The sequence below is a fragment of the Maniola jurtina genome, chromosome 13 (assembly GCF_905333055.1).
Source record: "Maniola jurtina chromosome 13, ilManJurt1.1, whole genome shotgun sequence".
In the NCBI taxonomy this organism is placed as follows: domain Eukaryota; kingdom Metazoa; phylum Arthropoda; class Insecta; order Lepidoptera; family Nymphalidae; genus Maniola; species Maniola jurtina.
In genome coordinates, this window is record NC_060041.1 from 6199358 (window position 1) to 6214332 (window position 14975).

At 36.0% G+C, this 14975-nt stretch overlaps 2 protein-coding genes and 1 long non-coding RNA gene across 6 annotated transcripts in view; 1 reads left to right on the forward strand and 2 right to left on the reverse strand.

Moving 5' to 3' along the window:
- Positions 1-5045, reverse strand: part of LOC123871359 (tetratricopeptide repeat protein 28) — an 81980-nt gene extending 76935 nt beyond the window's left edge. For both annotated transcript variants that reach the window (XM_045915122.1, XM_045915121.1), the window contains exon 1: positions 4743-5045. The gene's annotated coding sequence lies outside the window, so the exon portion shown is untranslated. The remainder of the gene's footprint in view (positions 1-4742) is intronic.
- The window catches only part of LOC123871404, a 383067-nt gene that overhangs the window by 343778 nt on the left and 24314 nt on the right, over positions 1-14975 (reverse strand). The gene's annotated exons all lie outside the window — the stretch shown is intronic.
- On the forward strand, positions 8020-14959 carry LOC123871376 (trichoplein keratin filament-binding protein-like). Of its 3 annotated transcripts, none has more exons than XM_045915156.1 (9): positions 8020-8293; positions 8816-9033; positions 9872-9982; positions 10740-10922; positions 11628-11772; positions 11940-12227; positions 13023-13184; positions 13940-14131; positions 14292-14959. In XM_045915156.1, exons 2-9 carry the CDS (start codon positions 8819-8821, stop codon positions 14481-14483), a joined length of 1488 nt encoding a protein of 495 aa, XP_045771112.1. In that variant the 5' UTR covers positions 8020-8293; positions 8816-8818; the 3' UTR covers positions 14484-14959. The 3 variants fall into 3 exon arrangements, with proteins under 3 accessions (XP_045771112.1, XP_045771114.1, XP_045771113.1); XM_045915158.1 differs by having other exon boundaries at positions 8289-8412; XM_045915157.1 differs by having other exon boundaries at positions 8292-8416.

Genomic DNA, 14975 nt, shown 5'->3' on the forward strand with positions numbered 1-14975 from the left:
AAACCGCTACCCAAGAGCCGCTTTGTGTAATTTGGTAAGAGATCTACGATATAGGGATGTAAACTTGCCCGGTGTATAACACCAAAAGTAGTGAATAGTCTACTATCCTGCGAGATACGCTAAATAAAATCGCTAACTGGTACATACTTGGATTATTATTAAATATTTTTAGTGAATATATTGCGTTTTTACATTTGACTTTTTAACTTTTTTATTTTTAACTGTCAGGATACGATTATATAGTAAACATGGTGATGGGCACCCTGTTAAGCAGAGATTTTCAATAAGGCCAGAGGCCCTATACTGTAATTAATCAAAATTATGTAAAAACAGAGTAGGTAAATTTTAATACGTTGCAATCGATAAATTATTATTTTCTAGCATCGAACATCCATCGATTTGTAACTATCATAATAAAGACTAATCTAATGAGATCTCATTTTAAATAATCATCGTGAAAGGGAAAAATAGGGAAAAATAGGAAAATAGGCAAATTTTCATATGTGAATGGTATCATTCCATAACGCACACATACTCATCAACTGACAGTTCCCCTGCTTCATTTGACTTTTCGGAGCATACCATCCTGAGTATTTATTCATCCAAGATTTAAATGTAAAATTTATGTTCCGTCATCTTCAAATATTAACAATATTTTAAACAAGTGTAAATTAAAAATTTATAACACCCCCGACGATCCAAAGTATCTGAGTTTTCCAAAACATCATTTTCAAATAAATTATAATCCTTCATCCAAGAAATAAATAATTATGTATGAAATATTTAGGCAACGTCCATCTTGACAGCTTGACATTTGTCTATTGACATAATATTATGAACCTAACGGTTGTCTAACCTTCTTTTCTACAAGAAAACTAGAAAAGAGCTGATAACTCTTAAACGGCTGAACCAATTTTTTTAGATTATAGCTAAGAACACTCTCGATCAAGCCACCTTTCAAACAAAAAAAAACTAAATTAAAATCGGTTCATTCATTTAGGCGCTACGATGCCACAGACAGATACACAGATACACAGATACACAGACACACAGATACACATGTCAAACTTATAACACCCCTCTTTTTGGGTCGGGGGTTAAAAAAGATGCAGAATGAACAGAATCGGCGCCACTGTCGATATTTTTTAAATCAGCTTAAAGCTCAATGATTGGAAAACATAAAAAGGCACTCGTCTATCTCGATATTTTAAGCATCAGATGTATTAAATTATAACCGCTTAAATGATTTTTATCGGTTGGAATCTAAAAATAATAAGGCTATTAGCTTGTACCGGTAATAAAAGTAGAGATAATTATCATTTAGCATTCAAATTATTATTAAATTCGGATATCTGATTGGTTACATTTGCATAACGAAGCCGAGGCAATTCTGTTGTTTTCATAAAAAAGTAACGTATGATTTAAATTTTTTTAATAATTATAGCTATTACATCCTTAATTAATTACCCAAATCATTCCTTTCCATTTTAAATCGAATAATTAAAATGAAAACACATGAAATTCGAAGTGCTAAACTTTACATTATTTAAACTTTATATAGGTAGACAAGGTGCAGAGTTGTGTTCATTGCAGGGCACTTTTCTCTTTCAGCTACTTTCTAAGTTATCTTAATGTATCGTTTTGAGATAGGTATGGTTTTAAAATATCATTGTTTTTATGTACATACCTAAGCAGAAATGTCTGAAAGTAGTGCCATTTTTTTACAATGCTCTATACGAAAAAGTATGACACTACATTTTAACCTGTCAGTTTAGTTTGGAAATTTTTGTACAACCGAATTAGCACCATTGTTATTTTTACAGTAGGTACCTACGATAAAGTTCTTTTCTATTGGGAAAAATAAGCGTTATTCCAAACGTCAATTTGAATTTTCACTTTGCCGTTTTTGCCTAAAAATCTTGTGTCTCAATCAAAATTCATTCACCCGGCCTCTCTTGGGATGAAGTGGGGTTAGAGAGAAAGGGCGACCTGCACAGATAACGTATTTCCTTCATCTGTGGAAACAGCACTATTTTCGGCTCTATCTACCAACGACTTGTCGCTTACGTGAACACCCCTCTTAAACAACGAAAACAATACCTACTAAATAGGTACCTACAGACTAATAGTGATTGATTAGGCACCACACGATAGGTCTCGTGTCGGTAATGGCTAACACATGGATGGAATTTGAATATCTACAACCACCTGACTGGCTACTGTATGCCTTCAGGGTTTATTTACATGTTTATAAAATGCAATGTTATATACCGCTACCTATAAGAGCATAATTGTTTTGGTGTTTGATGGTGGATCAAATTGTAATTTTATTGGTAGATCACAGTTTATGTTATTTTATTGCTTCCTAGATATTCCAATAAGACTTGGTGTCTATGGCTTAACCATGTTTTTATTGGTACACGTTATACCTAGTTGCTATTTTAATAGTCCATGGCAGATAATTTATTAAATTAGAAACGAGATTACATGACATGTATTATTTGAACAGGCCATCACCATGATCATCACCCGACAGACGTCCACAGCTGGACATAAGTTTCTTGTAGAGACATCCATACCTCATGGCTTTACGCCACTTGAATCCATCTGCTCCCTGCAACTTGTTTGTTATCCTTTGAACAAGTCATCAAAGTTTGAAAAATAGATAAAGGAGACTTTCTAAGTGAAATAGGCGTCTACTTATTCACAAGACTGGAGAAGTGGATGAACTAGATAGCCAGACGAGTAAATATTTTTAAATAATATGTTTAGGTTCGCTATCAAATAACAAATTTCGTAAATTACATTTTTGAAACAAAAATATTTTTTCATTGCAATAGAAATGTACCTACGAAATTGACACAAAAAAATTGTGCATCATTTTGTGGTCTTTGTATATTAAAATATTGCCTTTATTATCCACTAGAGGACGCCCGCGGCTTCGCCCGTGTGGATTTCGGTTTTTTTAAATCCTGTAGGAACTTTTTGCTTTTCCGGGATAAAAAGTAACCAATGTCCTTCCCTGGGATGGACCCCAAGTCTGTACCTTTCATTAAAATCGTTTCAGAGGTTGGGCCGCGAAAACGTAGCAGACAGATAGACAGCCAGACAGACACACTTTCGCATTTATGATATTAAGTATGGAAGTATGGATTAGTATGGATATCACCTTCTTAAATATTCTCTTTTCTTTGGCTGTATTCTTTAAAGCTTTAAGTAGGTTGATTGCAATTTTCATGCCTCTCCGAACGTGTTAATTCATTCTCGATTGCCGTGCCGATTTGTAAGCGAAATTGAAAAGATAAAATGGAAATTAAATTAATCGTCAGGCAGTAATATGATTATGATTGCTTTTGAAGAGTTTTTATACTGGATTTATACCTCATCTGTCGACTCTAAAAGCTCTGATTCGGTAAAAAGTCCTAACTAGGTACTAACTTACCTGATTACTTAGTTTGATCATTGCGAACAATTGACGAGGAAGGTTTATTGTATTTTAACAGATTCACACTATCCATATTAAATAGAATAGTTTAACGTGCGAATCCAAGGCGAGGTAAGGTATAATTACGATAAAATATATTTTTCCTCGTACCTATAGGTACCTACCTGTGCCTCCTATATTATGATAGGTAAGTATTTGGTTTGATAAAAAAACGGATAACCCATTTTTAAAGTGGACCTGATAGCTATTAAAATTATAGTTATTAAATATTACGCATTATAATATTATAATATAAGGTATATTATCGCGAACAGTATAGACTAGACTACAGCAGCGAGCGCGTTGATGTCTTTAATATGAGCGCAGGTTTATTTACCAAGTATTCCTAAAAACTACGGCAAAGTACTTAGGTATAGGTGATTTTCGCTTAAATTTCGGTTAAATACGAAAACTAACAAACTATAAGAATCACGAAAAATACGAACATACGTAAATATAATCCTAAATCAAATTTCCGATGATTTTCTTAATATTTGTAATGCCTAGTAAGTACAATATACCATATTATACAGTAGTAAGTTAACGTATAATTACTGTATCTTGTATAGAATTAAAAAAAAAAATATTTTAAATTTTCCTACTATATCATAAAAACCTGCCTTATAGGTTTTTGGCTTGATATATTAAAATGGTAGAGTCATTTGTAATATTTTATATATATTTTGTAATTGAAAAGGCTGCGATATAACTAAAAGCTAGCCTTATCTTATTAGTGAACAAATCATGTCCGCTATAAAATATTATATTCTACCCATCCTATAGCTCTACAAAGTGAAGTCATGAAAAAATACAGTGAAGCGCGTTGATGTCTTTAACAAGACGGCACCGTTTGTATGTGTGCAAGCTCAAATACGATCTCGCTTATAAATCACTCCTTTCATATTTTGATTACCGATTAGATGGATTTCATTTGATGAATTCTATACCCTACGCTATCTTAAACAACTTTCTACTTGCTTGATTAACTTTCATAGGTTCATCTTAAACTGTGAGCGATTAAGTAATTAAAAGTCGTCATAACTGAAAATTGAAATTCTTTAAATGCTGTGTCCATGAGTATCTATTTTTATTGTATATGTGTTAATATAAGGTAATAACCTCATAAAGGTATAAGGTAACGAACAAACCTCAAATACAAACTTGTATGATTTTATTCATATTTGCTTTAGAACAGATGGAACTTTTTATACGGAAAAGAAACCTCGCAGCTATAATAGTAGATACATGTATATCTTACCATCCCAGCCTTCGATTTGGGCCAATTATAAACCCATTTCTTGGTTTCAAACACGGTTGTTACACTCGGACGGATAAACAAAAAATACCAATCGTAGCCACTTTACATAGACACAACTTTGATAAAATTACAGGTGCAACACTTTTCTTTAGGTAAAACACTCAATCACACATAGTTAAGTATTAAACACAAGGCAATATAGTAGAATAGTCAGTGCCATTGGTCTATGAATTGAATGATTGTTTGAATTTGGAATGCACTCTGGAAGGCATGTTAGCATGCGCAGACGCAGCCAGCGCTCGACTCGTCAACTGACTGTCGGCGACCGGTGCTGCCAGGTTATAATCATGTTAACCTAATAAAACAAAACTACTGCAATAATGGTAGAATTATTTACAGTGTCGAGCTGTTTAACTTTAACTTGTAGAGAAATGACGCTCCAATAATACCTAGAATTAGATATTTAACTCAATATTGGATTTAGCATGGTATATAGAGTGAAAATGATACCCACGCCTACGTCCATGTAGTTTTCCTAAGGTTTTCTAGAAATCTCATGGGAACTCCTTAATTTCGAAGATAAAAATTTGTTTCCGTTTCCAGGTTGCAAACAATCCCTGTGCCAAATTTCCAAATCTGTTAACCTAGTTTTTTTTACTAAAATCGTTATTCTACTTTGTTTGATTAATTTTGTGGGCATAATCCATACTACAATAATATAAATGCGAAAGTGTACGTCTGTCTGCTACCTTCTCACGGCTTTACACAGTTTAACCAATTCTGACGAAGTTTAGTACAGAGTTAGCTTATATCCCGGGGATGGACATAGGCTACTTTTTATGCCAGAAAATCAAAGAGTTACCACGGGCTTCCTAAGGACCCATCCGCTTAACCGATTTGTATGAAGTTTGGCACCGAGGCAGCTTGCGTTCATGTAATTGAAATAGGCAACTTTTTATCGCGGAAAATCAAATAGTTCCCACGGCATCATTAAAAACCTAAATCCACGCGGATGAAGTCGCGCGCATACTCTAGTCTATTTATTAAATTAATATTTTAACTATGTGGCTTAATTGAGTTTATGAATTATTCTTTTCTTTTGAGCTCTGCACCCTCGCTTCAAGGCATGAAAATATAACCAAATTAATGAGGTAAAGATTTTCTACAATAATACTGCTCGCTCACGTCTAACAATAAAATTAAGTAATTAATAAATTTAAAATACTCTGGAAGCTCTACTTAGAGTATCTAATTTTATATTAATTATCATTTTGGTATAAATTTCCTGCACCGGGCAACATTTCTACGGCTACCATAGTAACGTGAAAACGAGAAAGAGCATACCTCCGTCCCACTCCCCACGCCGGAATGTGACCCGCTATCACCTTGAAGGCCGTAAGCCTGCGGACGCTTCAATGAAAACAAGAGCTTTCCAGCTTTTAAACTGTGAAGAAATGTGTATTAGATACACAAAATGAAGGGCTCTTACCTCTCGCTATGATAATACCCTTACGACTTCGTTCTAGAATTTTATGTATTATAGCTCAGCTATGCTTATTATTAAGGTTCCGTACCTCAAAAGGAAAAACGGGACCCTTATAGGATCACTTTGTTTTCTGTCTGTCTGTCTGTCTGTCCGTCTGTCCGTGTGTCGTATCTGTCAAGAAAACCTATAGGGTACTTTCCGTTGACCTAGAATTGGCCGGTAGGTAGATCTTAAAGCACAAGTAAAGGAATAAATCCGAAAACCGTGAATTTGTGGTTCATCATTTAAAAAAAAATGTGTTTCAATTTTCGAAGTAAGATAATTATATCGAGTTGGGTAATGGGTAGTAATAGTTTCTGATTTATAATGCAAAATATCGGACAAAATACCCGAGTACGGAACCCGCGGTGCGCGAGTCTGATTTGCACTTGGCCTTTTTATTGGGGTTCCGTATCTCAAAAGGAAAAAGGAAGCATTAAGCTGGAGATTGACTTGTAACATCTTGGTGTAATGTATCGAGTATTTGTAATTCAAATCTCTACTCTACCAGTAAAAAAAACTCTACCAGTACTAGGAGAGTACCTAGGTAAAGGCTGTTTTTCTATCATTGAAACCTACCAAAATATGTAATCGCTTTGTTTTATAGGCTTAGCTCCCTACAGACCTGAGACCTTACAAGAGATAAAAAGATAATAATACCTACGACCTACGTAGAATAATAGAATAAGCTGCGAATCTCGACTCCATAATACTTTTTTAGAGTTACCAACTCAAACGTCCATGCTCAAACCATTTAACTTGACGTGTTCAGCAACCTTTATCGGTCATTGCTATTATTTTAGATGACCTTTGACCATCTGCACCGTTACCAGTGAGCAGTCGCCCGATTGGGTCCAATATTTTGGAGATTATAGAACCTATGGCATAGATCTTCGAAAATCAATAATTTTTGAGATATTAATATGCCTCGCCTTTACTCTCAAACGTAATACCATTGTAGTATATAACCATTATATTATTATAAGTGACTTACATTACAGTGTTTTTGCGTCTGTAATATAAAAATAGCAATATTGATTTCCTGATTTACTTATAAATTTTTGTCAGGCATTTCGTTATTTCTTTCGTTAAAATAAAAATTAATTAGTCTTATCTGCAAGTAGGTATCATTATGGGTACCTATTTAATTTATTTGTTCTATAGTATGGTTGTAGTTTATTTGTGGTATACGTATGGCACAATGAATTGGCCAGCTGAAGTGGCAGTGGGCAGGCCATGTCTGCCGCAAAACTGATGGCCGCTGGGGCAGACGTGTTCTGGAGTGGACACTGCATATCAGCAAGCGCAGTGTGGGATGACCTCCAACCCGCTGGACTGACGACCTTATGAAGATAGCGGGAAGTAGGTGGATGAAGAAGGCGGAGGATCGTGTGGTGGCGCGCTCTCGGGAAGGCCTATGTCCAGCGATGGACGCAAGCAGACTGATTAATTTATTGAATATGGTTGTAATCAAAATGCGTAAAAAATGAGTTTTCACGCTCCATTTTAACTTTATGTGTGTCAAAAGTACTATTTTAGTCCTTATTTTAAATGTGAACCCAGTTAAAATGGCGCATGAGAAGTTATTTTGTGTACGTGGGCTATATGAATGACATACGAGGCTGTATGCTCACTAACTTTTGCCTACACGATGAAGGATTTTAAAAACAAAAAAGACGCGGTTGCTAGGCAACTTGAACTGTCGGTTTTCGACATTTTTGACGTTTGGTTTGGTTTTAAAATGTTGTGGCAGCAAGACAGAAACTTTTGAAAATCATTTTGCAACGCTTAATTTTTATCAATAAATGTTCGTGCAAGTGCTCAAAATTGTTCAACTGCGTGTCTGAGAGCAATAACTGATGTGAGGAAATGCTCTCAATGTAATTTAATTACTTGCCTGACCTCATGCTGACCAATTCAGTGTCGTTGTAGCCCACGCGTTGTTATGAGCAATCATGTAATGCGCGGAAGTAGGTAAATGTGGCTCCAGAATTGGTAAAGGCCTTACCGTGTGCAGTCAACCGAGGTTAGTGATCGATTTTACAAAATATTACTCATTTTTAGATTAAGATTTTAGTGAGTCACATTGTGATAGTATTCTTAGTAAATTCAGTTGATAGCCTGAGCTGATACATAAAAGTTAAGGTATGTAAGAATTTCTTATCATTAAATTATTTATTTAAAACTTTATAGCTAGGTATTTAAATGTTGGAAGACAATTTTGACATTTAAAGTTCAATTCTTGAAACTGACAGTGTTCCTCCTACTTTGCAAAATTATTAATTATTATTTAAGTATTTAATTTAGAACATACTAAAGTCTAAAATATCATTAATTTAAAATCTAAATATATTACCTATAACAACAGTCCTGACTCCACATATCTGACTCATCTTGCTCAGCCCAAACCCTTGGTCCTAAAAGCTGACATTTTATATAGAGGTTCTCTTTATTATGTAAATAAAGGGTAAAGTCAGATTTTTGAAATTCCCACAAGAGCGAAGCCACAGATGGTTGGTAGAAATAAAAATATTAAATTTAATTTCAGAACATGTCACACAACAGACCCCAATGGCAGCTCCAAGCTATAGCGGCCCAAAAGCGCGACAATGAGCTCAGACGTGCAGAAGAGCTTAAGAAAGTGGCCAGCTACTTTGAGGTTAACACCAACAAGTCAAGGCATCATGAGCAGTGGACCACAGAGGGCTACTATGAAAGGGCTAATAAAGAAGCAGAATTATTGAGTGAAAAGAAGATAAGGGCTGCGTAAGTGTTTTCTACCTAACTCTGTGATAGCAAAGACAGGGCTATGTTTTCTACAACTATCTGTGTATTATGTGGGATATTTCATACCTTTGAAGCATGCCAACGGATAAATGAATGTTAATCAATAAAGTGTCTATTAATTTGTCTAAACCATGCTATTATTATACAATAGGTTTTGTTTTGATAAAACCAAAAAAAACCAACCATAAAATAGAAAAATTATGGTTGAAAATGAAAATAAAATTGTGAACTGTATCACCAAATCACCAAATAGGTCTTCCGAACGAAATCCAGATGTTTTCTTAACTATTTTACAGCCATAAGCTCCATTGAATAAATCACACAACCTGAAAGTTATGTAGATATCTACATATTTCTTGTTCATTTAATAAACACCCAGACATGATGCACTGCTAATCACAGTCAGGTTTTTAAACTTTTTGAATTACTTATTTGTTTATATCATAATCAAAATGCGTAAATGTTTTATTTTTTTAACTGTCCCTGACTCTGAATTTTAATAATTACTGCTGTGTAAGGCAACAAGGTTACAAATATCTAATATGGCAGAGGAGACAATCAACCTCGAGTAAGACCTATCTAGATGAAGTTTAGTACATTTAGATTTATTGTTCTACTTAAAGAGGGAAAAAACTTTAACATTACTTATATTGAAATTTTTAAGCCGCTTTATTGGACATCAGATATTTTTAATACATCAGATTTCACTCTAGTTGTGTCACTGTACACAAAAAACTTACTTTAAACCCTTTTTAAAGGTTTATGAAATCATCAAATTGAAAAAGTGTATGTAACTTTCATGTTTCATCCTTTACAGACAACTGGAAGAGAGGCGCAAAAAACTGGAACTGATGTTATTCCAAGAGAACATGCAATACCAACAGGAGCTCAAAGCTTTGGCCGCACAGCCAAAGTTCTACAAAAATGGGTATAACACATCTTTGTTATGTAGACCAAATAAAAGTTATCCTTTTTCATAGTTCATTCTTTTCATTGCTCCTTGCTGTGTGTGTCTTCAATAAAATTTTCGAAAATTGTGTCGATTTTGATATTTAGTTTCTCTTCTGAGAATGAGAAAGGGCATCCGCCTCCTACTTGGGAGGTTAGAGGTTTGATCGCGAGCATGCACCTCTAACTTTTCTGAGTTATGTGCGTTTTAAGCAAATTAATTATTTATCACGTGCTTTAACTGTGATGGAAAACATCGTAAGGAAACCTGCATGCCATAATGTTCTGATAGGTGTGTGAAGCTTTTCCAAACCACACTGGGAAATGTGGCAGTCTATGGTCTAAACTCTAAACCCTTCTTATTAAGTTTTCCCAGCCCTAAGATTTGTTTGTGAGAGTCTCAGGTATCAATTGTCAAACGCGAACAAGCACTAATGTATCTTAAGTATAGAATGTAACGGCTATACTCAAGTATTTGGTCAATGTAAGTCCAACTAGTTTCTATCCAATCCGGGGTCCATTTTCATAGGGTCTCTGCTTGCTGCGCGTCGCGGTTGAGACTGCCCTGTTTGGGCAGAGAAAAAGACCTTGGATGGGTTTGAAACTAGTCAAGCTTATTCTTAACAACAACTCTTACATCAACTAGAACAGTATAGCCGTTACATTCTATACTTAAAATGGATTACACTCACGATAGTCTAAAGCACTTAATATTATCGAAATAATCTTTTGAACAGATCATATCTCAACAAAGTCCCAACATCGACCCTGCAAGCGATCAACCAAGGCATCGTGGAGAAAGAGGAGCAGATGAGGAAACAAGAGGCTGAACTGAAGTTATACCACGCGTGGAGGTTGCGACAGCCGGAGCTACGGGCTGCCAGCTCGTATATAGCTAATGGAAAGCTAAAATCGGCTTGGTAAGCCTGAACAGATTTGTCTATTTTCATCTGTTGGTAGCTTAACAGGGCTCTCGCCGTCACTTACTCCATACAATCGTAGTCCCAATTTCATTTGAATATTAAGCAACCAAAGTTCATGAAATTTTGCAGACATATTCTAGAAACTAATATCTGTGGCTGTGGTGTTTTAGATTTTTCTAAAAATATGTAGTTTTAAAATTACAGGGCCTCAAAGATTTGTATGTGAATTTTTAAGACAGCGTAACTTTGAAACCGAATATTTTAACGGAAATCTGGAAAACCACAGGCATAGATATTAGTTCCCAGAACGTTTCTACAAAATTCCATTGAATATGATTGGTTAGTATTCCAATGAGAGACGTACTACGTTTGTATGGAGCGAGTGACGGAGAGACCCTTCTTAAGGCGCTGTTATATTAGCGAAGTTTCCTTCTCTCTCGCACATTCCAACATTTTCAATGATTGTGAAAGAGTCTGAACACTTTTAAAATTTAATGTGGCTTGGCCAAGTCCTAAACAATAAATTACGTTTATTGTAGACATATTTAGATTAGATTCTATATATTCTATTAGATTCTATTAAAAGAGGTGTTGATATTGTCTTAGCATTCCGCATGTTCAACCTCTGCGCCATGAATAGAATAACCAATAAATACTAAAGAAATCTTAAAATAATGATTTTATTATTTTACGTATTTATAGGATGGAACAAATAGTAGAGAAAGAGATGCAAAAGAAGAAAGAAGAAGAAGATACGAGGAAAGTTCTGCAAGAGAGAGACGAGGCGTTGCGTCGACAGATACTTATCGAAGAAGAGAGACTGAGGGAAAAGGAACTTCAAATGAAAGTATGTACTTACTTCTTTTTCCAGGATACCAGCTAACTCAGTGCCCAATTTCGTCAAAATTGGTTCAGTAGTTGAGCCATGAAAAGGTAAGAGACAGACACACTTTCCTTACTTTCGTATTTATTGTATTAGTATTGATAATGATTATGGATTATAATTTCTTATAGGAACTTCGAAGCAGCTTAGAAGGTCAAATAGCAGAATTGAGCGAAAAGGAAACAATAGTCAAAAAACTTCGAAAGCAAGAAGAGAAAGAAAGACTAATCTTGCAAGAACTACAACTTCTATCAAGTGAAAGGGAGAGGGAACATCTGAAGCTTGTGGCAGAAAGAGACGCACAAATAATCAACATGGGCCTTCACAAGTATAAACTGAAAAGAAAAGTTATATCTGTGTTAAATGAGATTGAACTGGAACTTAAAATGTTAGATAGGATTCGAAAGAGTGTATTAAAGGTAATATTTTTTTTAATTAATAAAACAAGTTTTACAAAGCACACCTATGTCGTTCGGACGCGCTACGCCAAAAACTAAAAATACCAAAATTAAAATTGTGGCGTTCTGCGTTAGTGAAAGATTACAAAAATACCAAATAAGCACAACACCAAACTCGCAAAATGCCAAAGTTGATATGTTTGAAAATGTGTTAAGCAATGTGTTCTTCTATAATATTATGACTACTTAAATTGTACTGCATAATGTAATTGTGACAATTATATTTTACTAGCTGACGCCCGCGACTTCGTCCGCGTGGATCTAGGTTTTTCGAAATCCCATGGGAACTCTTTGGTTTTCCGGGATAAAAAGTAGCCTATGTGCTAATCCAGGATATTATCTATCTCCATTCCGAATTTCAGCCAAATCCATCCAGTAGTTTTTGCGTGAAGGAGTAACAAACATACACACACACACACGCACACACACACACACACATACACACATACAAACTTTCGCCTTTATAATATTAGTGTGATAGTTTAATTTAGTTTAAAAAGCTTGGTTTTTTTTAAATATCATAGCGATTTGGTATTTCGCGTAGTTCTATGACATGCGGAATTCTGCGTACTTTTTTGTTATTTAGCAGTGCGTATTTGGTGTTCTGCATAAAAATGGCTTTTGTTACTCTCTAAATCTTTAACTCTATCAGTGCAAAAAAAAACTGGTCGATACATTGCTGCATTGCAGTCTGGTTGAAGGAGAAACAAACAGACAAACAAACACTGGTATTTTTAATATGTGATACATTTTCAGGAATACGAATCCGATCGCGAGAAATGCGCCAATCACAAACGAGTATTGGACGAGGCGTTACGTGCGCTAGAAGAGCACAGAGAAAGAGAGCGGCAGAGACAAAAGAATATCGAAACGATGTACGACGGCGAAGCGAGACAAATAAATGAGAAACAAGACAAGGTGAGATCTTATACTGAATCCATTCAAAATTCAAAATATTTTTATTCAATTAGACTTTTACGAGTACATTTGAATCGTTAAGAGCATCTACTTCTGACTTGTAATACCAGCAAAAGCCAAAAGAAGTGCCCCAGACAGTCCCCAATATGGGGATATCCAAAATCACAGGAGATACTGAGAAATGATCTTAGGAAACATCATGTCTTCATCATGGGAACTTTGATTTTCTGGGCTAAAAGTACCTGTGTCTGTGATGCAAGTTCTCTCTATCACACTAATATTATAAAGGAGTAAGTTTGTATGTGTGTGTGTGTATGTTTGTTACTCCTTCACGCAAAAACTACTGGACGGATTGGGCTGAAATTTAGAATGGAGATAGATTATACCCTGGATTAGCACATAGGCTACTTTTTATCCCGGAAAAACAAAGAGTTCCCACGGGAATTTTAAAAAACCTACATCCACGCGAACGAAGTCGCGGCCATCAGCTAGTATAAAATAGATGGAGCCCACGACCTTGTAAAAAAGGGTTTAGGTTTTTAAAATTCCGTGAGAACTCTTTGATGTTCCAGGACGAGAAGTCCGACTCCGGTACGCAAGCTATCTCTGTACCGAATTGTATCCAAATTGGTTATGCAGATGGACCATGAAAAGCTAGCAGACAGACATACTTTTGCTTTTATAGTATTAGCATCGATCAGGACGTGTTTTATTTCACTGCTTTCACCTTAGTAAATTGTGTTATAAAATTTCAGCTGTGGGCAAAGGAACGCGAAGCCCGTAGCATCCTTATGAAAGAAGTTATAGACACCCTCAAGAGGCAAGTAGAAGATAAACTAGAAGCCAACATTCAACTGCAGAAGGCGAATGTTCTGGAACGGGAGGAAATTCTGCAACAAATGGACAGCTTCCATCAGGAAGTGCGCGCTAGGGAGCGAGAGACACAGGTTGGTATTAAAGTTACTATAATGAAAGACGGGGAAACGCGGAAACTAAAATCATTGATTAATTCACATACTATGTGTGGGTATTAACAATGTAGCTTAACCTTCTTGTACAGCGTCAAAAAACCTAGAAAGAAACTTAAAATTATATTCTTGATTTCAGTTGAAAAACACGCAATACTCGACGATAACTGCGCTGCAATCGCAACTCAACGGCTTACGCCTACAGAAGGAGCAAATGGAGGAGCTCGCGAACCGTGAGGCGGAGTTACGCGCCGCGGCTACACACGAGCGACTCTTGCGCGGGGAAATCGCTCGCGCTCAGAGGGAAGGCAACACTCAAGCTTGGGTTTAGACTTAAGCCACTTAGGGCTAGTCATTTATTGTATACTGAATGCTAGGTTATCGGGTCTATTTGTCCATACTGCAATGTGTCAAACGAATTACACAAGTGATAGTACGGATAACTTGCAAGATGAATAATAAATGCGCTTCTTAACGGCTTACGCGTACAGATAGGGCAAATGGAAGAGCTTGTGAGCCGTGAGGCAGAGTTTAACTGGCAAGCAATACTCAATGATAAATGCGCTTCAATCGCAACTCAACGGCTTGCGCCTACAGAAGGAGCAAATGGAGGAGCTCGCGAACCGTGAGGCGGAGTTACGCGCCGCGGCTACACACGAGCGACTCTTGCGCGGGGAAATCGCTCGTGCTCAGAGGGAAGGCAACACTCAAGCTTGGGTTTAGACTTAAGCCACTTAGGGCTAGTCATTTATTGTATACTGAATGCTAGGTTATCAGGTCTATTTGTCCATACTACAATGTGTCAAACGAATTACACGAGTGA